The sequence below is a fragment of the Ricinus communis genome, chromosome 3 (assembly GCF_019578655.1).
Source record: "Ricinus communis isolate WT05 ecotype wild-type chromosome 3, ASM1957865v1, whole genome shotgun sequence".
Classification (NCBI taxonomy): Eukaryota; Viridiplantae; Streptophyta; class Magnoliopsida; order Malpighiales; family Euphorbiaceae; genus Ricinus; species Ricinus communis.
In genome coordinates, this window is record NC_063258.1 from 29,127,821 (window position 1) to 29,152,773 (window position 24,953).

A 24,953-nucleotide genomic window follows, 5' to 3' on the forward strand; every position below is an offset into this window, starting at 1 on the left:
TAAATTGATCTTATATAATTAATTTTTATATTTTAAAATAAATAATAATTATTTTGTAATTATTCTTAATAGTTAATATTTAAAATTATGTTATTTGAAATTATAAGTTTTTATTAATAGAATTTGAATTTAAATTTATTTTTTAAAATAATTTTTATAAATATTTTTAATAATAAATATAATTGAGCTAAAAAATTAATTATTAATTTATTATTTATTATAAATTATTTTTATTAATTTATATTATTAAATATAATATATTTAACGATAAATTATATATTTTCAACAGTCATTTAATATATTAACAGCAACCACTAATAAAATTTTACCAAATAATTTAATTTATCAATTATTATCTATTAGCTACTAGCTCTATTAGTGTGGCGAATTAAACAGGCTTGACATTTTTATAGTTGGATATCCAAAATTAATGTCGTCTTCTCATTTGAATTCCTTTGCAATTCTCCATAAGATTTGCATTGTTACATGCATGCACCTTTGAATTCTAGACATCATACGGCTTTGGAGAGAGTAATAAGATAGTTTGTGTCAGTAATAACTACTCTTAATTCCAATCAGCAAATGCCACACACACTATACTCTCTATGGTTTCTTTCTATGTAAACGGGAGCAGCGAAACACAAATAATTAAAGACACGTGTCCTGGTGTATATACACGTGCGAGACATTGGTTTGGTTTCTACGTGAATTTATTTATTTTTGTGGCGCTGGACCACCCCAAGTCCATTAAATATGCACACTATTTAACCACAAAGCAGCTACATTGGACCGTTAGCAGGAGTGAGATTTTTAATCAAATTTGCAGCTTTAATTATACCTCCAAATATCTCAATTCATAAAACGGATCTTGTCAACCAAATCCCCAATTTCACCTTAACATTGAGTTTTAGTGGGTAATACACTTTATTATTCTCTTCTTGCTACTGCTACTAGATTATTTTCATCTCTCTTGATGCATTTAAAGATAGAACAAAGTATATTTTTAAAAATAAAATCACACGATGTGACCCTAAAATTTAATCATTAAAGGATTAATTATTATATAGCTAAACATTATTATAATATGCTATCCAAATAGGTACCACAGATATGCAGAAAATAAACATTGAATACAAATTTGGTTCATCTTTAAAATTAAAGTTAGTAAGATATAATTATCTTGAATTCAAACCTCAATAGAAATTTACTTTAGAAAAAAAAGACAGAATTAAGCCATAGAGACGCATGTCTAGAGAGCATGAAATTGGATTAATAATTAACAAGTAAATACATACATCTTACATTTAAATATAGCTACAAAACTATTAAATTTTGAAAAAAAAAAAAAAAAGGAAATACATAGACAAAACCCATACAGATATAATAATAACAATAATTAAGTAATGATGAAGATAGATTAACAATCCATAATCCACTGAGTCACTATTTAAGGCCTAATTAAACTAACCACGGCTCTCACCAAGACGATTAATCATGTACAAAGCATTACTAGTAACTCTAGCCACATTAGTAATCTTTCTCTTAACATCACACTTAACTTTCCTTTGAACCTGTTCAAAACCATCAAGACAAGTCTCTTCATTAGTCAAAGCAGCACTTACCCATGTTTGAGCATTGTTCATTTGCCACCTAAAAGTTTCCCCTCTCAAATGCTTTAATTCATTTAGCGTATTACTCAACTCATCCACCGAGTCAGATATCTGCTCCACGCAGTCACTCAGCGCAACTCGTTCTTTCCTTGTTTTTAGCCCAGACGATAGTGAGCTCAAGTACTTGGACACTTTACTGGCACGCCCGAGGCTCACTTCCACTGCTGCAAGAGCTAGGTCGTGCGGGGTGTTGGCTGGGCCTGAGTAAGAGGAGAGTGTGCGCATGCAGAGGTTAGGATAACTCGCGTGGAGGCATGATGAATGGACCAGATCTTGTGGTGCCGCGCCTGCGCTGTGGGTTTTTGCAGCGGCGGAGCAGAGAGAAAGGAAAAGGATGAAGAGAGAGAATAGAGGAGGCATTCCCCAGTGCTCAGTTTGAGTGGAGCTGTTGCTGTGTGCGGGTACGAGTGATACTAACTCTTGCTGACATTAGGTTTTATAAGAGAGTTGAATGTTAGTATGGGCTTTGGGTTGTAGCTTAATTACACTACTGCCATCATTTCTTTTTTCTTTTTAACAGTATAAAACTGAAACTGTATTAAGAGAAATATGGGTGTATAGGGTTATTTTGGGGAAGGGGATGGATAAGAAAACAGAGGGAGTAAATGCAAAAGCAGCTAATAGCAGTCGGCACCAAAATTTTTGCTCTGCGTGTTAATTGACCATGCTCTGGCGAAGGCAAAGGACTCTAGAGTCTTGGCCAATAAGGTTATCCTTTTTCAAGTTTGAAAGTCCCAATAGCGATTGAACACGTCTACCAGATAGCAGAGGCCATGAAGGTCTAATATGCATTGTCCTTTTCAAATTATAGTCTTTTTTGAATACCAAGAGAAAGAAAGAGATTCAATTTTTTATGTTCTAATCCTGCAATTGCATGCTAATTAAGTGGAATATTTAAAGGATTACCTCAAGGAGAAGCACTGTATTCTTGTACTAAACCCATATAGGATATATGGATGATTGGATGGACAATATCAAGCGACTCCCACACGCCTACTTGTGAATTATTGAAAGAACATGGACAATGGCCAATGGAACCAAATTTGATGGCAGTGGCATACGTGTTATCTAGGATGCACAAATATAGTGGGCTGAAAGCTAGATTAGGCTAATGTTTCTACTCTAGAGACTAAAAAGAAGTGCTGAAACCCTACCTTGTTGTCTGGGTTTTAATAAACACAGCAGATGATACAAACCCAATAATTATCTAAAGCATTTAATTGCTTTTCAGATTGATGGGTATTGCTATTTGATCTAAAAAAAAAGGTCTTGAAATTGAAAACCGAGTAATTATGGCCCTGCGATAAATGAATTATTGAATCCAAACTCGAAGCATCTTTTGTCATTGCATGATCTATTAATCTGCACCATTGATCCAAAAGATAGCCAATTTCTTTTTCTTTTTTTTTTTCTTTTCTTTTTTTTCCCTCTAAGCTGTGAAACAAGGCATGTGCCACGGACAGAGCAATAGCAGAGGGCCAAAATGCAATCACGCCCCACCTCCAAGGAGTTAATATGGACCAGCTGGATTTATCTCTTCTATTAAGTAAAGACTAAAGAGTGCAAGAAGAGTTCTCAATCCCTTTCAAGTGTGAGCAGGGAGATTTCGAGTCAGAGGGGTATAAAGGAAAAGACTATTAATAAGTAAAAGAATGGAGTTAGCAGTATCATGTAGTTAGATAGGATCTTAAGCTCACCTAATTTCAGAGACTTTCTGCAGCGATGATAAAACTTTTGAAAGGAGGAACATCAGCTGGTCCCATTAATAAACACTTAGTGTTGCATTAACTTCGATTTCTATTTCCAGGCACCTTTATCTTTCATTAGCAGAAATAGGTCATATCCTATAGACACAGATGGAACGAAAACCAAATAACCAACAAATACATCAATCTAGCTAGCTTACTACATGACTACCTATGCAATTTCAAATGTCCTGTCCACCTGCAACTATTTCAACGTCCTGTACTACCTAAAAGCTTGCAAAGATTAAATAAGTTTGAATGTCATGTTTCTTTATAAACAGATTCAACAAGATAATCAATGTTTGTAGAATATTATATATATGTTTTTTATAATTCGGGTCAAAGCACTTGTATACCTCTGGAGAACTTTAATTTTTGGTACACCCCACCTTAATTGAAATAAAAATGAAACATTTTAGTTACTAGTTAATTCATCCAGCTAAATAGCATTACATGTTCATTTTTTGCATATCATGCAAATTAAGTTCACTTCTCTCCTCTCAGATCCGCTCATAGTAAAACTATTACTGAAATGATTGTCAAGCCCTTGAAGATAATGTCAAATATCTCAGAGCTTCATCCGTACAGAACATAAATTGTGCTGGCAGGAAGGGTTTAGGTCGGAAGGTACTTGACAACAAAAGTCACAAGTCATAACCCCGTTTCCGAAAGCCTACAAATAGTGTGTCTTGGTGCATCGGAAACAAGAGGGTGCTGTGGTAGTGGTTCTTATATGGGGACAAGCTAGCATCCTTGCTCTTTGGGCTGGAATCTTGGAGAGGGGCTATTACCCATGTGATGCTGAGTTGCAATCATACAAGAAAGCTGGGGTTCACATAGCAGCAAAGATTAGAACAGGATTCTCCAAAATTAATGAATGCTCCTGTTTACATCTACGAAATCGTTTTTAATTGGCAAATGCAGAGACCAATATTAAATGTGGCTGGAGCAAGCATTGCCCCACAATTTTTAATTCAATTATTTTTATTTTTTTTGGTGGAAATTTAATTGAGTGACAATGGCAGGCAAGGGTGCTTTTATTTGGCTTGCTGGAAAACAAGGTACCTGTTGTAATTGTAAGCTATGATATATTTATATGTGTCCCTTTTCCAGCTCATAGAAATCCTAGTTCGCTAACTAGCATAAAGGATGTTAAAAGACCGAGCTAGTTCTGCCTACCAGAACTGGCGGTGCCATCATTTTTTAACCTTAGTTAGAATTATGAAATGTGCAACATAATAGTTATGATATTCAAAAGATAGAGGTACGTTTTGTGCATTTAAATCCTATGGAAATTCTGAAAGTATTGCTATTCATCAAGACTAAATTCAGTGGTAAAATGTATTCTCATCTTTTCTTTAGGAAGAAGAATCAGAGATCTAATGATTATCTTGTATTAGTGAAGTAGTTTATCAAAATAACACCAATAGTGGTCGCCATTGATCCAAATATATCATTTATAGTTAGCACTGGTCTATTGCTCTCATCAGATATTGATTAATTTGCTCAACTATCAAACCACAAATTGGTTTGGATCAAATGATAGTCAATTGAGAGAGAGAGAGGGACATTCCTACTTAAAACTTGACTTGTGTATTTAGGTGAAGGAGAACATTTTCCAAGTAACTAGCAATAGATAAAGCCCTGCAGTAGCCAATTTTGGCAGGCTGATTAGTATTCTTCTAATACGAGAAGAAGACAAATCTATTCAAAATCGTGTACTACAAATATAGCGTGCTTTCCACGTGGATTCTTATCCTTATCTCTCTTTCTCTAATTAGCTAATTAGGATGCTCCAACACATAGCACAAACTAAGCTATAAGATAGAAGAAGATTTTAGATGTTAAATTCTGTAGTCTGTTTGTTCACCTTGCAAATAATATGCTATTCTTTTTCACGTGTTAAATGTTATTTTTTAGGTCCGGCTCCATATTTCTTAAGAATAATATTATAACAATATTAAATTAATAAATTAAATATATGATCCAAGAACATTTAAATAAAATGATAAAGACTTATTATAATTTAATTAAAGTTTCAAATTTGAATAAGTAAATGTATTAAAATTTTTAAAAAAATATATATATTGTTGTCCGTAACAATCTTATCCGGCATACTCTAAATTAAATATATATATATACTAAATAATTATATCTAATATAGGTCAATAATTGAAACAAAACAAAGACTATCAATAGGAGTGGAAATATACAGTATAGTATTCCTCGCAATTGACATAGGTTAAATGTAATGTAGCTTTCACCGATGATAATAAAATCTGCAGCGATGCTGATCAAATAATTTAGCACTGCATTAGAATATGCGAATTAGGTACGCCGATAGGGACCACGCGATGGCCGGTGGCCCTTCCCCTTTCCTCAGCCTTTTTTTTTTTTTTTGGTTTTTTTTCTAAGTGGGCCAGTTCTATTAGTTTTGCGGCCCAAGGCCGGTGGCTAAACTAATCCAGTTGGACCTTTTCTCCACAGCAATGGTTGATACAGTAGTTATCTGAAATCGTTGTATTAAGTGGATCTCTCTGTTGATGCATGTCACTTGTCCAAACAAAGCAAGCTTAGTGGCTCCTACTTCGGCCATATATAGAAAGTACTCACCAAAATGTTGTTTTACGTTTTCAGTGTAACAGAAGATGAATTGCTGGCAGGAACCCTGGTGTTCCTAAAGCATTTGTTTGCTTGTGATAAAAAAACGAATGGCTGCGCCACTTAATTGAAATATAAAAATCTGAAACTCAAGTTCGGGACCAAATGTATCAATGGCTAGATTCTAAAATATTACGAACCTGTCGCTTTTCCAGAGCACTAATATTTTAATTACAAACTTGGCACCCTTTCCCTAGCTGCATCACCTTATTATTCTATGCTATTTATTTGCCTTTCAGATTGTTTTTTTTTTAGTTGCACCGGAAGATACTCCGAACCAATGTTGTTTATATTATTTGAATTAATTACATAGCCTTCTGGGTCATAAGGCATTTTCTTAAACTAAAATTGATTCCCCAACTTATTAGGTTGAGCTACTCAAGGAATCAACCATTTCCAAACAATCATCAATTAGTAGTGAACAGCACAATTGTTTTGGTGTGATTATGAGACATATATATTAAGTTTCATCACGCAACCATTATATATAATTATAGCTAATAAGTATTAGATTTACTTAATAGAAACATAGAACAGACTATTATTCCTTTGTTTCAAAAGGTTTCTCTAACCCACAAATATATTTACATTTTGGGAAAAAGAAAAACTTTAATCAAGAAGCTAAATAAGCTTCTAAATTATACTCTAACCCCCCACCTAACCATTACCAAACAGCACAGCCTGAGCTACAGTTCCCATTCCTAACCTCATCCCATAATCTAACAACGTTACCGTTAAACACCGTCAAGTCCTGATTCCTGTACCATCCCATCTCACTCATTCTAGTCCTTAACACTATTCTCTCCGGCCACTCTTCAGACCCACCGCAACCCCACACTCCGACCACCGTGCACCCATCACCGTCACAATTTCCATCACTTTCTCTATCACCTGCATAATACATTACAAACTTCCCTTTAGAAACACCGTCATTTTCGAAAATGGATAGTCTCGAAGACAAAGACGAAGATGAAGCAGTATCTGAAAATGAAAGAGTTGGGGAAGGTGGTGACTCCGGTTGCGATGTTTCAGGCCGAGCCTCGTCGTTATTATTATGCGTGTCAATGCAAATAGCTGAAGACAGTACTCGTGGCTGCTCCGATTTGAGACCAGCAGTTTTGATTCTCCAGAAGCTGACAGCTGCAGTGAGAAGAGCCACCCATGTCCACAGATTGTTCACCACTGTAAAGATCCCAAAGCTCACATAATTGAAAGCCAAAGCTTCCAGCCGAGAATCTAAGACGTTCATGTTTTAACCACTCGTCTCGTGTGTATCAAAGATTTGTTTTTGTGTTTATGTTTATGACCCGGTGACCTCGTGATAAGTTTTTGTTGGTGGGTGGTCTTTAAGAGGATGCGAGAATGACTGTCAGCCGTTGGATCAAGCAAGCGGGGTGAAGGATCTGATTTTAGATGCCGAGAATCGACTGCAGAAGATGCTTATTTGTTGAGATAGATCCAATTTATATACCAAAATTCTGCGCTCGATCTTTTTCCTCTTTTCTCTTAATTTATTTTCCTATATACTGAAATTACACGTGTAAGGTCAGGAGTGGGTCTCGTCATCTTCGCCCCGGATACAAAGAGGGAAAGAGAGATGTGAAGTAAAGAAACGTGACTGTGAGGTGACGGTTGCATACACGTGGTAGAATGTAAGAGGTCTGTAAAGAATTTTACTGCGTTACGTTTACCTTACTTAATATGTGTTCCTTTTAAGTTATATAAATTTCTTTATTAAATTTCGTGGATGTTTTTATTTATTTATATATTTAGTAATAGATAGTTGATATATATATATATATATATATATATATATATATTTATTTTTAATATATATAATTTTTTTTATTTTGATATTATATTAATTTCTATTTATAATCTTAATTTTATGTTAAATATAATTTATACAACACAGATGAATAATTAATATTTATTAATTTTAAATAATAAAATATATAATTTTTAAATATAATATATATAATATAGTATAATAATGTTGATATTTATTATTACATGTTTTAAATGTGTGGTTGTGGCGTGTTAGAGTGACTGGAGCTGTATTTTCTTCTTTGTATGCGTTTGACGAGTGAAAGTAACATCACCATACCAGCATATGATCCACAAGGTCTTTGGCAATCGTCAAGTATAAACATGTTCTTCGATAGTAACGATAAAAAGTAGACCCTTATAATGTCATATTAATAGTAGTATTGATGCTTAATCAGTACTTTAAATACAGTTAGTATATTACTTAATCAGTTATTTTTTAAGTAAATAAATAATTTTAATTTTAAGAAATAGAATATTGTTTATATTTGTATTACTAATTTATAATCATAATCAATAATATTTTTAATAAAGTTTAGAGCCAGGGGGGGGGGTCTGACCTAATAGGAATGCAAAAGTTGTTGACTGGGCGTGTGGTCTGTGGGAAGAAAGACAGGGGCTTCATCGTGAGTCTGGCTTTGCCAATGAGTGTCCATATCTATTGATGAAGGGTTGGTGAAATTTGTGTTGTGGACCAGTGTTTCACAATTTATGAGTTTTAATTATGTTAATATTCTTTATTCAAAAATTGAACTTTGACTCTATATGCATTTAAGTCTTTTTCTGTTACATTTTGCTATTAGTCAATTTAATTAAAAGATTTAATGTATTATTTTTTAATTTAGTTATTGAATTAATATTAAATATTAAATTCAATACAAATATTTCTCTACTAAATTAAGCATATTTTTTGAATTTTAGCTTAATCTAATCCTAACATCTACCAAAGTTTATTTAAATAATTTTTACCCATGTAGAATAAAAAATTTAAGTCTTCTAAAGAGTATTTATATTGATATTAGTAATTTAATACTAATTTTTTTTCCATTTAAAAATATTTATGATAATATAATATTCAGTTTTAATTTTTTGATGATAATCATGAGCTCAACATTTTCATTTTCTTATAAATTTGTTATATTATTTTGATTGTTTAGCAATAAATGGTAATTACTTTAGGTATTTTATTTTATTAGTTTAAAAAAATATTTGATGTTGATATCTAGTAATTATTGATTGATATCCTTAAAACTATAATTACATGTGCTAAAATAAATAAATAAAATAACGAGTTAAAATATTATTTAATTATTTCCTGTCACGAACTAAAATTAAACAAATATTAGGATTGAAACTTTTGCCCCAATTTAAAAGTTAATTTGGGTTCAGTTTAATATTTAATTTTAAATTTAAAGACAAACTACTTTAATTTAATTGATTAGGTCATTTCACTGAATAAATCAACAATAAATTTTAATAAAGAGACACAAATGTACATCAATTTTCAACAATCATTTAAGCCAACTTTTAAATAAAAAGTATTAAAGATATTAAGAAATTTGCTAGAGTAATATTATATCACTTCATTATTATAAGCCTGCTTCTAATTATATCCAATCAATCAATATAATTTTTTAAATAATTTATTAGCTTTATAGATATTTTTTATGATAAGTTTATATTATATATATATATATATATATATATATATATATATATATATATATATATGTAATTTTAGTAATTTATTGGTATGTCTTATATATAATATATGAAAGGTAAATACTTTTACTTTACTTTAGCTTTATTGTCTAATTTCAGGTGATAATAGTTAAAAAGAAAAAATATGAGTAAAATATACATAAACGAACTTTAATTGGACCACTACTGCGAAAGGCTCGGAATAAAGACACGTGGACTACCAATGTTGCAGACTTAGCAAAATATATGAAGGCCCACAAAGAGAAATTAATTAGTTAATATGTAATTAAGAATAATTACTTTTAAGTTGTTTACTTTTAAGAATCTCTACAAATAGTGGAGATTAGTTAAACAAAGGACTTCGATCTATCATTCTTCTCTCTCTGAATTCTTTACAGTTCATCTTTCTGAATTCTTTACAGTTCATTTTCCACAAATACTTAGTTAGATTTGCATTATTCTTTCAAGGATCAAAGAAACTTTTCAGGACATAGAGAGTAAGGACCAATCATCTTCATTCCTTGAAGAATTTTTAAATTTTGAGGGAGATTTAATTTTCTGTTTTATATTTCTTATGTCTTTCTATTTAATTTTAATGACCATTAAATTAAATATATCATGTTACTTTTCATAAGTGTTTAGTTTAGCTTTTTATTTATGTACGAACCTTATTTATTACGAGTTTAACGAGTGATTCTTTACTTTCATAACTTTATTAGTTACATAAATTATTGTTAGTTGGCCATCATATCAATTTAAGAGTAATATTTGTTAAAAAAATATTTGGATTAAAAATATTAAAAACACCGTATTTACTTTAACCTATATTGGTATAAAAAACCTATATTGCATTATTAGCTTAAGTGACTCAGGGAAAAGGCACATCATTATCTTATTCATTAGATTTGGGCTTAAAAAAAGAAGAAAATTACTAAATATAAGCTAAACTAAATGTTATTTTATCGTATAGTTTACATTAAATATTTCATTTACATATTACTTTATAGTTTATTTAATTTATTTTATAAACCTTAAAACTATTTTTAAAACATCGTCTTAGAGTGTTTAGATTTACTTTTAATGTTTTTGTGTGATGGTATTTATAGTATATATCTATAGCTTTGTGAGATCGACCTCATAATGAACTTTTTCATATTAACATTCGGTTCGTACACTTACGAGTACTAAGTTTGAGACATCACTTTACAAATTTAGATTATCAATAAATCTATATATACTTTTAAATTATTCATATAAGTCAGAATTATATAAGTGGAGCTTACAATTGTCAAATATTATTGATTAAATTCTTAAAAAAAAATATTTAGTTGATCAATAACTAAATATATATATCACTAATATAGTACTTAATTATATTAATAAAATTAAAATATTTTAGTTTTTATAAATTTATAAAGTATAATACATTAAAATGACTATCAAGTATTAATATAACCAAATCTAAGGGAGAAAATTATAATTTATTTTGTTGCACTCATATAATTATAATTTATTATGTTGCACTCATAGTCCTCGCATATTTTAATAATAAAGACAGAAGCACATAATAATTTTTAAGTATTATTTATAAGATTTTGCTAGAATATTTTATTATTATAAGTATATGCTTTAATTAGAGATAATTAATTGATATTGTTTTAAATAAGTTATTAGTTTTAGATATCATTCTATTAATATAAATTAAATTTATATATAACTTTTAATTATTTATACAAATTAAACTAATATAGGTAAAACTCTCATAATTTTTAAGAAGTATCAATTAAATATAAAAATATATAATAAATTAAAATAATATATTTAATTGATCAATATATAATTAAATTAATATAATATTTAATCATATTAATTAATTATTATAAATTAAAATAATATTAATTATTATAAGTGAGTGTAAATGAAAATTAGAATTTCAACAAGCAATTGTAAGAAAAAGGCTGTGTAAATGGACTTGTTGGGTAAAACCTGGATTGAGCCTAGAAATATAATTGTAGCATAGAGTGACTCAATTGGTTTATAAAGAGAATGAGGCTTTGGGCTTGAATTGAGCATTTCAATGGGCAAACTCATGAAGTGGGCTTCAAAATGAGATGTTGCCAAGGTGCGCTCAAGCACCGCTTTCTCAAACAACGTCGAGTATGAGCCTGGTTTTTTCAAAAAACATTATTGTATTTGTATAACAATATTTATTTATTTTTATATTTTATATAAGTACTAGTAATTTTAATTCTTTTTTTCTCACCAATAACTAAGATATATTAAAATACCAGTGTACTAAATAAAATCAAAACAGACAATAAAATTTGACTCTACTCGTAGTTTTATACTTAATGACTCTTTTCAAAGCAAGATTCAACCTATACAAAAAATAAATTCTGTTCGAGATGCTCAAATGCTTTATTTTTATTTGTATATAGGCATGCTTAAATAAATTACAAGGTGATAATTAACTATATTATCATGTAATTTGATTTTCCATATACACATACTAAAAGATTCAAATAAACGACTATACATGCATATAATTACACTATACTTTCCCGGCTAGTTCAAAGATTATTAAATAACATTAGCAACTAGTAGAAGAAATTGCAACGTAATATGGTGTACCCTCATAAAAGAAAAATGCAACTACAACATTGAATTATGAAGGGCATTTCAAGATGCATAATTATATATTATTGGATTATTAGTTAGAATTAGAGATTCTATGAAATATCAACAATTTGTAAAGATAAAAGTCCAACTAACCAAGTGATTAGTTTTATCCATTTTAATATTAGTTAGACTCAAACTCAAATCTATTTATTAGGTTCTAGTAATTTTTCAGTAAATTTATTTTTATTAATTAAAATTATAATAATTTAGTTGATTAATTCTTTTTATCCTTTTTACATGAAAGTAAAAACTTAAACTGTAATATATCATATTAATTTGGACAAATCACAATGTAAAAAAAGGAGAACAAATATGAAGAGTTTGAAATTTTATATAAAAACAACAAATTCGTGATTAATAATTTAGAAAGAGTCCATGGGAAAAAGGAGGGGGCGGCTTTGACGAAGGGCTTAATTTGGACAAATCACATTTCAGATTTGTGGAAATAGTGGGACCATAAACAGAAGTGGCATTTCTTAAGCTGGAAAAAGGAAATTCCTGTCTGCCTGCATGCATGCATGCATGCATACTCTGAAAATCATGGAGAATTAGACCTTTCAATTATCTAGCGAATACGACTTTGTGGAACAGAAGTTTGAAAAATCAAACCCTTTCATTTCATGTGATCAATTCTCAAGAAAGGTACATTATTGTCGCCTATATATATATATAGCAATCTATTTTTTTATTTATTTTTTCTTTTCAATTGTAATTTGTTTTTACTTAAATATAAAACCAACTGTATACAATGAGAATTAAACTTGAGGGACTAATAACGTAGCAATTGTATTTTCATTTTTCGTCAACATCAACCTGAAATATCAGTAGCAAATGAACTAACGTGAAAATGGCTTTCATCTTGAAACTGAAATACGATTTTATTGGTGATTATATGAATATTGGTGCCATTTTATTTTTTTTATCATTTCTAGCGATGCCGAGGCAAATGGCTTTCTTTTGTGACTAATATTTCGAAGGTTAATTCATTTAGCCGGTTACAAGATATATATATATATATATATTAACTTTTTTCATTTTAAAATCTTTTTTATATGTATATTTAATTTTTGACACATAAATTTTTTATTTTGAAATGTATATTACTTTTTACACATGAAATTTAAGTTTATGTGATTTTTTTATTAATTTATTGATTAATGAATTACATTCATGGTTAAATACGGACTCTAATCCCAAGAGATATGATATTAATTATATTTTGATATTATATTAATTAATAAATAATTTTTTAATTAAATAATGATACTAATTATATTCTAAGAAATAGTAGCGCATTAATTATATTTTAATATTATATTAACTAATAAATAATTTTCTAATAAGATAATAATATTAAATTTATCCTAAAAAATAATATATTAATTATATTTTAATATTATATTGACTAATAAATTAATTTTTATAATTAGATAATAATTCTAATATAGAAAATAACATCTTAAATTATATTTTTAATATTATATTTAATAATAAATTAAAATTTTAATTATATAATAAATTTTTAATTCTAAAGAAAGTAGTAAAATTAATTATATTGATAAATCAATTTATAATATTAAAATTAATTAATAGATATTTTTAAATTTTTAAAAAACTAAAGACATTTAAAAATAGTTAGTTTGTTATTATTTTTTAAAATTATATAAAATAATATTAAATATTAAAAAATTTATTAGATTGTATCTATCAATTTGATTTTATAATTAAAATAATAATAACGGCTATGCAACGTACGGGTAAGCGACTAATATATATTAATTTCTAAGATTTAAAATTTATTTGATACGTGTGCTTAATCTTTGACATGTAAGATTTTTACTTTGACATATGTACTATTTTTAACACATAGGATTCAAGTTTATGTGTAATTTTATATTTTTTCTATTAATTTATTAATTAATAAGTTACATTCATAATTAAACACTCATTCTAATTCTAAAAAATAACATATTACTAATAAATTAGTTTTCTAATTAGATAATAATTATTCTAAAGGATAATATATTAATTATATTTTGATATTATATCAACTAACAAATTAGTTTTTCAATTAGATAATGATTTTAATTATAAAAAATATTTTTTTATATATTATATTACTAATAAATTAATTTTTAATTATATAATAATTTATAATTCTTAAAAAGATAGTGTACCAATTACGTTGATAGTATTAATTTATATAATATTATAGTCAATAAAAAATATTTTAAAAATAATTTATTGATAGTATTAATTTAAAGATAATATTAATAGATAAATATTTTATTAAATAATATAAATAAAATTTTAAAAGAATTAAAAAAATTTAAAAAAGTTAGTTTGCTATTATTTTAAAAATTATTATGAATCAAATATTAATATTGAATAATTAATTAAATTATATTTATAAATTTACTTTTATAATCAAAATAATAATAACGGTCGTGCAATGTATGGATAGATGACTAGTTAAAATAAATCTAAAAGTTTTGTGTGTAATTAATAATATATAAAATTGCTAATATAATAAAAAAATATAATAAAAAGTTAGCGAATTATTTTTGGTCATTAATAAGGCTTTTTATATTTCTTGTACCTTCTTTGTTAAAATTCAACTTTTAGAATAAGGAAAGTTTTAGTCATACTTTCTTTTGGAGCAAATTTTAAAAGATAAAATTAACAAATAATAAAATATTATTTAATTACTCTTTTTTTTTTTTTTAAAATTTAGACTCTTTTTCCTAAAATATTCAATTCTTCCAACTAAAATATCCAATTCTTTCAACTTTTACAAGATAATCACCATATTTTCAAGAAATTATAATATAGAATTTTATGTATTTTAAATTCAAAATCTGGCTTTATCTTGCACATGTGGCACTAAATCATAATAAAAAACTCTACACGTCAGTAAAATTAATTGCTAACTCACACATGAAAATTTAGTAATTAGGTTATATAAAAATTAAGATTTTAAAAGATTGATCCCAAGCAGCAATTTCAAAGAGTTCCCTAAACCATAAAATTGCCCTTCCATAACTATTTTTAGTGGCCTTGAATGAAGTTCCGGCCATGCTTAGAAAATAAAGTCTTAGAAATATTGATAAATTCGAACTCAAGAGAGACTTCATCAAATTTATAATAATACTAATAATATAGACATGGAGATAATGATACAAAGACCAAGTAATAAAGCATTACATATAAAAAAAATAAGAACCGTATTATTTAATTAAAAATATTCGGTTGTTGCAACATAACTTCAATAAAATATGTGGCTATATACATATAAAAGAATTAAAACCTCAATGGGTTGTTAATGTCTAGTTTGGGAAGATTAGGAATAAAGTATGATTCTCACATACATAAGTTCCTTGTAGATGTTGTTCTCATTGTCGGGTCGAATGTAGAAAAACAAACTCCAGTTCTGAAAATAGCACCAATTTCATGACGGAAATTTAACCTGAATTAATTATGTTATATATATATATATATATAGTAAAATTATGAATTCAAAAGTAAGTTCGAAATCTTAACAACTATGCCGTGGTAAAAGGGGTTATGCTATCTCCAGTTTGACTTTGACAGTACCCATTTCTTTTTTCTTTATCATTTTAACAATTCCAAATTAAGTCTTTGTTTGGAATACTCGCTTTATCAATTTATAATTAAATTAGTGCCAAGTTTAAAGTTTATGCACAGATGTAAAATAAAATTTCGTTATTATTTGGTCTTTTGAATAAGAATCTGACAAGTAATTTATATATATATATCAATTTAGAGTTGTTACTTTTGTGTGAATAAACAAAAGAAAATTAAGATTTATGAGAGCTTTGAATCAAAAGATCTTGACTCTTGACCAGGAAAACTGGGCATATACAGAATAAGCTTGAAACCATTTACTACAGAATGGTCAATTTTCCATCCATGGTTTTTAGTAAATAAAAGATAATGGACTTTGATTCAAGAAAGCGTACACACTTCCATTTTCAAAACAAATATTAGACATAACGAATAAACTTGTCTTCTGACTCTTTTAATTTCTCTTTCAACCTTCTTCCAGTTTTCTTGGATATTTCCATTATTTTTCAGAGTTATTAAGAACTAAGACCACATGCATTATGCGTCTAATTATGTCGCATATTTCTTCTTCTTACAATCTAATGTTTACTTTTCCTTATATGTCTCAACAGGATTGCGGCCAGCTGTTCCATTCCCTATAGTCACATGCAATTTAGAAAACTAAAAGTCAGAATCTTTTGGTTTTCTGTGACATAAATGGAAGATAACGAGAGAAAGCATCACTCTGCTCTGTGAGTTTAAGCCTTCCTGCCTAGTAACTTGGAAAGTTAATAGTTTTATTTAATTTGAACGAAAGTTTAATTTTGAGTCCTTTTTTATTTTATTTTTATAATTTAAAAATAATAATAACAATGTATGAATTATTTGATATCTAATTTAAATGACAATAATGTTTTTCGGGAGAAAATACTTTAAATCAATGCATTTTATTTTCTTTAAGATCAAGAGTTATTACTTTATAATAAATGCAGCTCCAATAACCGAGCCTCTGGTGAATAAAAAATAAAACAACGAAAAGCAAATAAACCGAGTTTTCATAAATCACTGTATAATTAGTTTTATTTATAGATGATGTGATAAATTAAATTTATCTAAAAATTTGTCCTAATTACAACAATGATAAAAGTATAAGAGAGTTAATATAGTGAATTATTTAATTAAGTGAAGTGTATATATATATGTTGCTAAATTAAAATAAAAGTATATCAATTTATTGATATATATAATGAATTAGTTATTTGGGTATACTGTAACTCTAGTATTACTGACGCAAAACTAATTGCTCAAAGGATGTTGGTGCTATTAATTAATTAGAGATCTTTGAATAGATAAGAGATCCTTGATAAATGGCGGTCAAACATGGGTTTGCCTGCAAAAGCGATCTCACTACTGCAACAAAGATCATAATATTTGCCACCAAGACTAATATCTTTGTTAAATTATCAAATTGGCGTCTCTCCATTTTATTTTGGGTTCCACTAGAAACTGCCATAAGTGATAAGAAGTCGCAGGACATAGGTAATAACTAATAAGTGCCGCCTGAAGGTTAATGTTAAAGCCAAGAGTTTAACGGAGATAAAATGGGAGGGAGGAATGGTCCAATAATTTATCATAAAAAAGGGGACGGAATTGTAATAATATTTTTGGCTCGGAATGAAATAAGGAGTTGAATTGAAAGGAAATTAAAATTAATAAAAAATATTAAAAATTGTAGTTTTTTTTTTAACTCAATTGATTTTAAACTAACATTGATAAAATGAGATTAATTTAAAAATAGACAATAAAATTTAAATTTCACTAATTTAAAAATAAAATTTGAGTGAACGATTGATGAAATCTACCTAAATTTCAATCCATCTCAATTAAACATAATAAAATAAAACAAGGACATTGCTCTTGTATGTATTAATTAAAAGACTAATTTCTATCTACCCAAGTGCGGATATATAAGATGGTAAGGATCTCTTCTAGCTTAATTAAGGTTTCGAGTTTGAATATTGAATACATATACAGTTGCGTCAAAACTCTTGAGAGAGTGTTTTGCCACCTGTAAGAATCATACCTGACACGCTCTAGATTAATTCTAGATGTATGTATATAAAAGAAGACTAATTCTATCTTTTATTAAACAAATATAAATATAATATAATGTTGTATGTTAAATGTATTAAAGGAAAATAAAAAATATAATTAATGGTAATTCTGACTATCATCAAAATCTAATAGTATTCTTTCATTAATACTTAAAATAATATAAGCAGGAAACAAGTTATGCAATGGGTAGGCCATTTCCAGGAAGAATATTGGCCAAGGGATGCAAACATGCAACAAACCCTAGCACATGAAATGACATGTGTTATATGCAACGAATTAGGGTTTGTAATTTACAAAGAAACTCCCCAAAACAACATTCCCCAGTCCAAAAGAAGGCAAAATGAAACCATGTACTTAATGAAATTTCTCATGAGTATAGACAACAAGTTTATTCAACTATTATTATATTGTCATTAGATCTCTCTCTCTCCAACTACAAGTCCAACAGACGGGCCTATAAATATGTGAACCCCATGCACATTTCCTATACAAACATCCCAAAGCCTGAAACAATCATCTTTCATATCTCTCTTAATTTTATCTTTAGCACTTGAGATCATTAATTAGCCAGTATGGCTAGACAAAGTCACCTTTTGGTCTCAAGAATTGGCATTATTGGAGCTGGTGTGAGCGGTTTAGCTGTGCTTAAGCAGCTATCCCACCACAATCCGCTAGTATTTGAGTCTAGTAATTCTCTTGGTGGAGTATGGAAAAGTTGCTCCTATCATTCCACCAAACTTCAGTCCTGTCGTGCAGATTATGAGTTCTCTGATTTCCCTTGGCCTAATAGAGATGACCCAAGTTTTCCTTCTCATCTTGAGATTCTGGATTACTTGTCGTCTTATGCTCAGTGTTTTGACCTTTTCAAGCATATTAGGTTCAATTCTAAGGTGGTGGAGGTCAGGTTCGTCGGTGACAGGGAACCTGCCGATTGTAATGGAACGTATGGAGAGTATGGAAGCCTACTTCCCGGTCATCCAGTTTGGGAGGTGGCTGTGCAAACCAATGATTCAGACACTGTTCAGGTCTTTTTACTAGGGTTTCTATTTGTTTTTCCTTTTATAATCTCGATGAATAATATTTGAACTGAAGCTTATATTTCTGCATTTTATAGCAACAGTTCAATGATTCCACCATAGAATCTCTTTCTTGTTAGAATTAAGAGAATCATATTTAATTGATTCGGTGTAAATACCTTGATAATCCATGCACTTTGAGAGAGTAATAATTTCAACACTTTCACTTATCTTCTTCTTCGTCATTATGCTTTTTAAATTTTATGATTTACATTATATAAATTTCATTTCTCCATTTCAGTGGTACGGATTCGAATTTCTTATAATATGCATCGGAAAATATGGTGATATACCAAAGATTCCTGAATTTCCTCACAATAAAGGCCCGGAAATATTTAAAGGAAAGGTTATGCACCCTCTGGATTACTGTAAACTTGAGAAGGAAGCTGCTTCAGAGCTTCTGAAAGGAAAGAAGGTGGTGGTTGTTGGGTTCAAAAAATCAGCCATCGATTTAGCACTGGAGTGTGCTGAGGCCAACCAAGGTATAATCACACCACCATACAAAACTCTCTATGTTGTATGCCCATTTAATAGATGACCTGCATATATGCTTAGCTTATGAAAACGAAAGATACCTCTATTTATATACTACATCTATAAATTATTAATATTTAATTAATTAAATATCAATGATCTAACGTTTAAGCATAAATATACATATAAGTTCTTGGTTTCACATTTGTTTTGCATAAGAAAGTTGTATTTTCTTCTTCTTCTTTCCTTTATATCTTCTTGTCCCACCTCAAATTTAGCTGGTAAGCTATGGAAAATTTACATATGTTATACCTTTATGCTTTTAAAGAATTGTTTGACTTGTGAGTATATCTATGTATGTTCTTTCCTTCCTTTGAGTCAACCCAGTTATTCATATGGCTGGTTTACTTTTTTTCTTGGAATCCATACTATACAGATTATATATATATAATTTATAGATACACGTCATATTATTACAAATATGAAGTAGATGGCCAATTTTTAATTTAGGCGTTTGCTTTAGGCTTTAATTATTTTCTTCGTAGTTTTTGATCGATTCTTTTCAATTTGGTCTTCATTTCTAACCTGCTTGTCTCCATAACCATCGCTTATCTGACCATTTCATCTCTCAAATTTGATATGTTAACTTTCTTTTTGAGTGATGAAATTTAAAGTTTGATATTTACTTCTACAAAATAGCCCTTTTTTTTTATATTAACTTTATTTTAGTATTATTTCTTGGCGTTAATCTTTTCCTCCATGAAAGAGTGGCAAACATATGTCCATCATGACAAATTACAAAATTTCCCCGTTGAAAAGGGGGAATTTTGGATGATTTTTATGCCTTCTTATAAAAGTAATGTCTAAACGAGAAATGGGCATTTTGTCATCAAGTCTCATAATCAAACCTTCCCAAAAAATTAAAGAAAGAGAAGTGGCATGTTTGGACTTAACGATTTCCCCTCCTACGCACGTTTTCAACTGTTTTAATAGCACGTTATTTTGAATCCAATTTGATTTGGACTATAATACCAGAAAAGACAAAGGAACATCTTCAATTTCAACATCCTCCCTAGAAACAAGAGCATATTATTTCCATTTTTGGCAACTTTGACGAAAGTTGTTCCATTACTTGATTTGCACATGTCATAAAATTCTTCTCAGCTATAAATGAGATCTGACTTAAGAAATTATAAGGTCCTAAGGTTCAACATTAGTTAGAATTTGATTCATTAAAAAAGAAAATAAATTGCCTCCATAGCCCTTTTTGTTAAAATGAAAGGAAAACTTGGATGAGTTGAAGAGATTTTCTTCACATATTTCTCCCCTTTGGAATTCTATTCTGTTCAAAGTTTAAGATTCACATATAACTCCTTTAAGCTTGTCTTTATCATTACAGGCTAAAGTAATTTCATACTCCTAATTAAAGCATTATGAAATTATTTATTTTAATATTCGATTACTTATTAGGATTCAATCTTTAAAAATTTTGGAAGTTAAAAGAAAAAATTAATTTACTTTCAAAATAATGAATGGTGGCTATTTTTAAATGTTTTGCAGGTCCAGATTGGCAGCCGTGTACCATGGTGGTAAGGACCTTACACTGGACTGTACCTCATTACTGGGTGTGGGGCTTGCCATTTTTCTTGTTCTTTTCCACAAGATCTTCTCAATTTATCCACGAAAGACCTAACCAAAGCCTCCTCAAGGCCCTGCTTTGCCTGCTTTTATCTCCAATGGTAACTCACAGCTGTGTCATTTTTGGGTATAAACTCGGTACTCAAGTGCTATTGTTGTTGCCTAACTGAAATAAATATTTGCAGAGACATCTAGTTTCCAAGTTCATAGAGTCCTATCTGCTCTACAAACTTCCTCTGCAGAAGTACGGATTAAAACCCGATCATCCTTTCGTTGAAGATTATGCTTCATGCCAGATGGCCTTAATGCCAGAAAATTTCTTCTCCGAGGCTGACAAAGGCAAGATTCTGTTCAAAAGAGCATTTAAATGGTGGTTCACTAAGGAAGGACTTGAATTTGAAGATAATACTAGATTGGAGGCTGACGTTGTGATGCTTGCAACTGGTTACGATGGAATGAAAAAGCTAAAAAAAATCATGCCAGAGCCTTTTTGCAGTTTGTTAGAGTATCCTGCTGGTGTCATGCCCTTATACAGGTTAAAATTAATTTTCATAGAACTGATATTATATAATGCTAAGTTTCATAACAATTATACAATGCTGAGTTTTGTTTGTTCTTGCAGAGGAACAATTCATCCACTTATCCCAAACATGGCTCTTTTGGGATACATAGAAAGTGTTTCAAACCTTCACACAGCAGAACTACGAAGCATGTGGCTGGCAAGGCTACTTGACAATCGATTTAAGCTTCCAACTGTGGAGAAGATGCTTGAACAAGTTTCTAAGGAGATCGAAGCTATGAAGAGGACAACAAGGTTTTACAAGAAAAAACATTGCATCTCCACTTTTAGCATCAACCACAGCGACGAAATCTGTGAAGAAATGGGGTGGAGTTCTTGGAGGAAAAAGAATTTCCTGGCGGAAGCATTTAGCCCATATGGCACTCAGGACTATCGGCAGGTGTAATAGCCTAACAAGTACATCAATATCCAGTGCCATTCTTTATGTTCAAACATAATAAGCACATTAGTGCGCATCTCGGGGTTTTTGTATGAAAGAAAAATAAGGAAATAGTAGTTGAAAAGTAAATCAACTTATCATGTATAGGATATGAAATCCAAATGTTCAATAAACTGTATTATTCATCTAAGAGAAAGTGTAATCCTTTTTGGTACTTTGAAGTCATCCAGAAATCAGAGACAATGACAGGTGTTTTTAACTACTGGAGCTACAGCTTCAATCCTTGTGAATGTATATATATGTGAAATAACAAAGGATCCTACCCGGTAACTGGCTATTAACTACAATAACTAGAATAATACAAGAATATGTTGAATTCCAAGATAACAGATGAGAAGGGGAAAAGGTAAATATAAAATCAATACAACATACTGAAGGATCAAAGGCTTTGAAGTAATTTCAAGGTTTCATCAATATGCTTTTCGGGTTGAAACTGGTTGTTGTAGATGAGTTGAACCGCACCCTTCTTGTCAAGAACATATGTCTGTCTCCCAGGTAATGTTCCAAACAGATCTCCTGGAATTCCCCACTCTTTTCTTACTCTGTTTCCTTCATCACACAGCAATGTGAATGGAAGTCTGTACTTTTTCGCAAATGCCTACAACCATTTAAGCTTTTCTGTCAACTTCTAGCATGATTGATATTAGTTATGGGCTACAGAATAAGTCAAATGAATAAGCTGAAGCATGTTGTAAAACTATTCTGTAATTGCTAATGGTCTTATAGAACAAAACCAAAAAGTAAAAAGCATAAGGCTAATGATATAGGTTCAATTGCATTCTAATCTCGTGTCTGCATTGCAAGATAATAGAACCAGCACAAAAAAGGGAACGTATGGCTGCAAAACCATGGATATGAACTGCATAAGATTTTAGAAATTTTCCAGATCAAGCATAGACAACTGAACTTGTCTGGATGGGACTAAATTAAAGAGTAAAACTCAATAAGGGATCTACTTTTGTTAATATTATTGTTATAAGGATTTAATTTCAGTAAAAAAAATAAAATTAAGGTAAGCAAATTTACTAGCTGTAGCTCAATTGGTGTACTTATTAGTACCCTACCAGAAATGCAAAACTAACAGTCATTGATATTGAATGCTCTAAGAAAGGAAAAACAAATCCTTTCCGTGATACCTTGTGTGAAGATGGATCATCACCGCTGATTCCAACAACCTCAGCTCCTGCTTTCTTAAACTTCTCATAAGAATCCCTGAAAGCACAAGCCTGCAAGAGCAAATATATCTCCTCTTTAGTATCTGCATTGCTATAAAAGTTGCCATTTCGTTCAACCCGTGTCAGAAATTAAAAGTCCAAAAACTTTTTGGCTGCTAATTATTTGGAATTCAAACAAAATCTTAATTCCTAAATATCTTATGACAATAATGAAAGAGGCAATGTCTCTCTAGCTCACTTGATTATAGTTACCTGCTTAGTGCAGCCAGGGGTCTCATCAGCAGGGTAGAAATAGACAACAACAGGCTTCCCTTTGAATTTGGAAAGACTTACATTCTTGCCATCTTGATCCTTCAATGTGAAGTTGGGTGGCACCTGCCCTTTGTTCACCTAAAAGAACAAGCACCCATCAACAAAAATGAATCACAAAGATCAAAAAAAGTTTACCATTTTGGATCAAATGTACCTTAGCAAAAATGGCAGTCTTAATAGAAGAAGAACTGGGGATAGGAAAAGAAGTAGAATGAGAGAATTTGAGCCCATAAAATTGAGAGTGAGATGATCTGGAGAGAATTGGGAGGTTTAAAGAATGTTGGAGTCTGGGTTTTTGACTAGGAAGCAAAGCGGGCAGAGAGTGCTTAGGTAGAGAGATAGATGCCATTTGATAGAGAAAATGAGAAAAAAAGATAAGGGAACGACAACAATTCAAGAAATGCGCTTTGTTCTTGGTTTCATTTCTTGCATTTCTTTATTTAAAGTTTATATTAAAGAAAGATAAGGAGTGGAAGCAGCTTATTGGGGAGAAGAGGTTGCAAGAAGATGGGGATGGATTGGTTTCTGGCGTGGACAAATGCTGACCCCAACACCCCATGACTCGTTCTGCCACCAGATGCTTTTAACTTTCAATTAGGCTACTCTTCATAAATATCTTAAAATTAATTAAAGATATTTGATATTATTTTTACAGTATAATTTTTTTCTATTTTAAAAACATCATTTTTAATTTTTTAAAATGACGGTGGAATTGTTTTTAAATTATTTTTCAGTTATTTTTATTATCTTTAATTATTTTACTAAAAAAAATAAAAATAACTAAAATTATAATTTAAAAATAATAAAAAATAATTATTTCTAATATTTTAACATAATAAAAATATAAAAAATAGGTTCCATTATTTTACTCCAATCTTCTGTATGAGATAATTGTTTGGCCCAGCAAATGGTGGCCTTGTGCTTTTATAGGCTTGGAAGACTTTATGTAGCGGGCGAAAAGTGGGTATGCAAATTCATAAGTTAGGATGAGCTTTTGCTTTGTTTTACTTTGTTCGTTTTATTTCTATTTTCAGTCACGCTTCCTCTTGAGCTACTAAAACTACACAAATATTTACAATTTTAAATCAGCTAACTTTTATACATTCGTCTCTAAAATTTTATAAAATTACTCTATAACTAAAAATTATTACTTTTATACCCTTAAACTAAAAAAACACGCATTTTTTTCCTCAATCTTTTTTCTTATATACAGTTTGATTAGACAAAGAAAAACTGAAAAAAAAAAAGAAGGAAACAAACCATAATTACTATAATGAGATTAAAAAAAAAAACTATA

General features: G+C 29.7%; 4 protein-coding genes across 4 annotated transcripts; 1 reads left to right on the forward strand and 3 right to left on the reverse strand.

The window, feature by feature from the left end:
• Positions 1-1,379: 1,379 nt before the first annotated feature.
• Positions 1,380-2,391, reverse strand: LOC8259062 (pectinesterase inhibitor 3). The gene has a single exon (XM_015717433.3). The coding sequence runs from the start codon at positions 2,028-2,030 to the stop codon at positions 1,464-1,466; it is 567 nt and encodes a 188-aa protein (XP_015572919.1). The 5' UTR covers positions 2,031-2,391; the 3' UTR covers positions 1,380-1,463.
• Positions 2,392-6,593: 4,202 nt separating this feature from the next.
• LOC8288758 lies at positions 6,594-7,528 on the reverse strand. Its single transcript, XM_002540413.3, has one exon. The coding sequence runs from the start codon at positions 7,323-7,325 to the stop codon at positions 6,741-6,743; it is 585 nt and encodes a 194-aa protein (XP_002540459.2). The 5' UTR covers positions 7,326-7,528; the 3' UTR covers positions 6,594-6,740.
• A 10,938-nt stretch (positions 7,529-18,466) lies between these two features.
• Positions 18,467-22,368, forward strand: LOC8259061 (probable flavin-containing monooxygenase 1). Its single transcript, XM_002516179.4, has 5 exons — positions 18,467-18,987; positions 19,280-19,520; positions 21,073-21,251; positions 21,336-21,685; positions 21,773-22,368. Exons 1-5 carry the CDS (start codon positions 18,535-18,537, stop codon positions 22,113-22,115), a joined length of 1,566 nt encoding a protein of 521 aa, XP_002516225.2. The 5' UTR covers positions 18,467-18,534; the 3' UTR covers positions 22,116-22,368.
• A 10-nt stretch (positions 22,369-22,378) lies between these two features.
• Positions 22,379-24,187, reverse strand: LOC8259060 (peroxiredoxin Q, chloroplastic). The gene is made up of 4 exons (XM_002516178.4): positions 23,811-24,187; positions 23,597-23,734; positions 23,306-23,395; positions 22,379-22,767 (listed from the first exon to the last, which is right to left on the reverse strand). Exons 1-4 carry the CDS (start codon positions 24,003-24,005, stop codon positions 22,549-22,551), a joined length of 642 nt encoding a protein of 213 aa, XP_002516224.1. The 5' UTR covers positions 24,006-24,187; the 3' UTR covers positions 22,379-22,548.
• Between the last annotated feature and the right edge of the window lie 766 nt (positions 24,188-24,953).

Coding starts and splice junctions, on each gene's coding strand:
- LOC8259062 (XM_015717433.3), bottom strand. CDS start 2,030: ATGCCTCCTCTATTCTCTCTCTTCATCCTTTTCCTTTCTCTCTGCTCC.
- LOC8288758 (XM_002540413.3), bottom strand. CDS start 7,325: ATGAACGTCTTAGATTCTCGGCTGGAAGCTTTGGCTTTCAATTATGTG.
- LOC8259061 (XM_002516179.4), top strand. CDS start 18,535: ATGGCTAGACAAAGTCACCTTTTGGTCTCAAGAATTGGCATTATTGGA. Junction 18,988..19,279: donor ATGATTCAGACACTGTTCAG/GTCTTTTTACTA, acceptor TCTCCATTTCAG/TGGTACGGATTCGAATTTCT. Junction 21,252..21,335: donor GCCTGCTTTTATCTCCAATG/GTAACTCACAGC, acceptor AAATATTTGCAG/AGACATCTAGTTTCCAAGTT.
- LOC8259060 (XM_002516178.4), bottom strand. CDS start 24,005: ATGGCATCTATCTCTCTACCTAAGCACTCTCTGCCCGCTTTGCTTCCT. Junction 23,735..23,810: donor AGACTGCCATTTTTGCTAAG/GTACATTTGATC, acceptor TTGTTCTTTTAG/GTGAACAAAGGGCAGGTGCC. Junction 23,396..23,596: donor CCCCTGGCTGCACTAAGCAG/GTAACTATAATC, acceptor TTGCTCTTGCAG/GCTTGTGCTTTCAGGGATTC.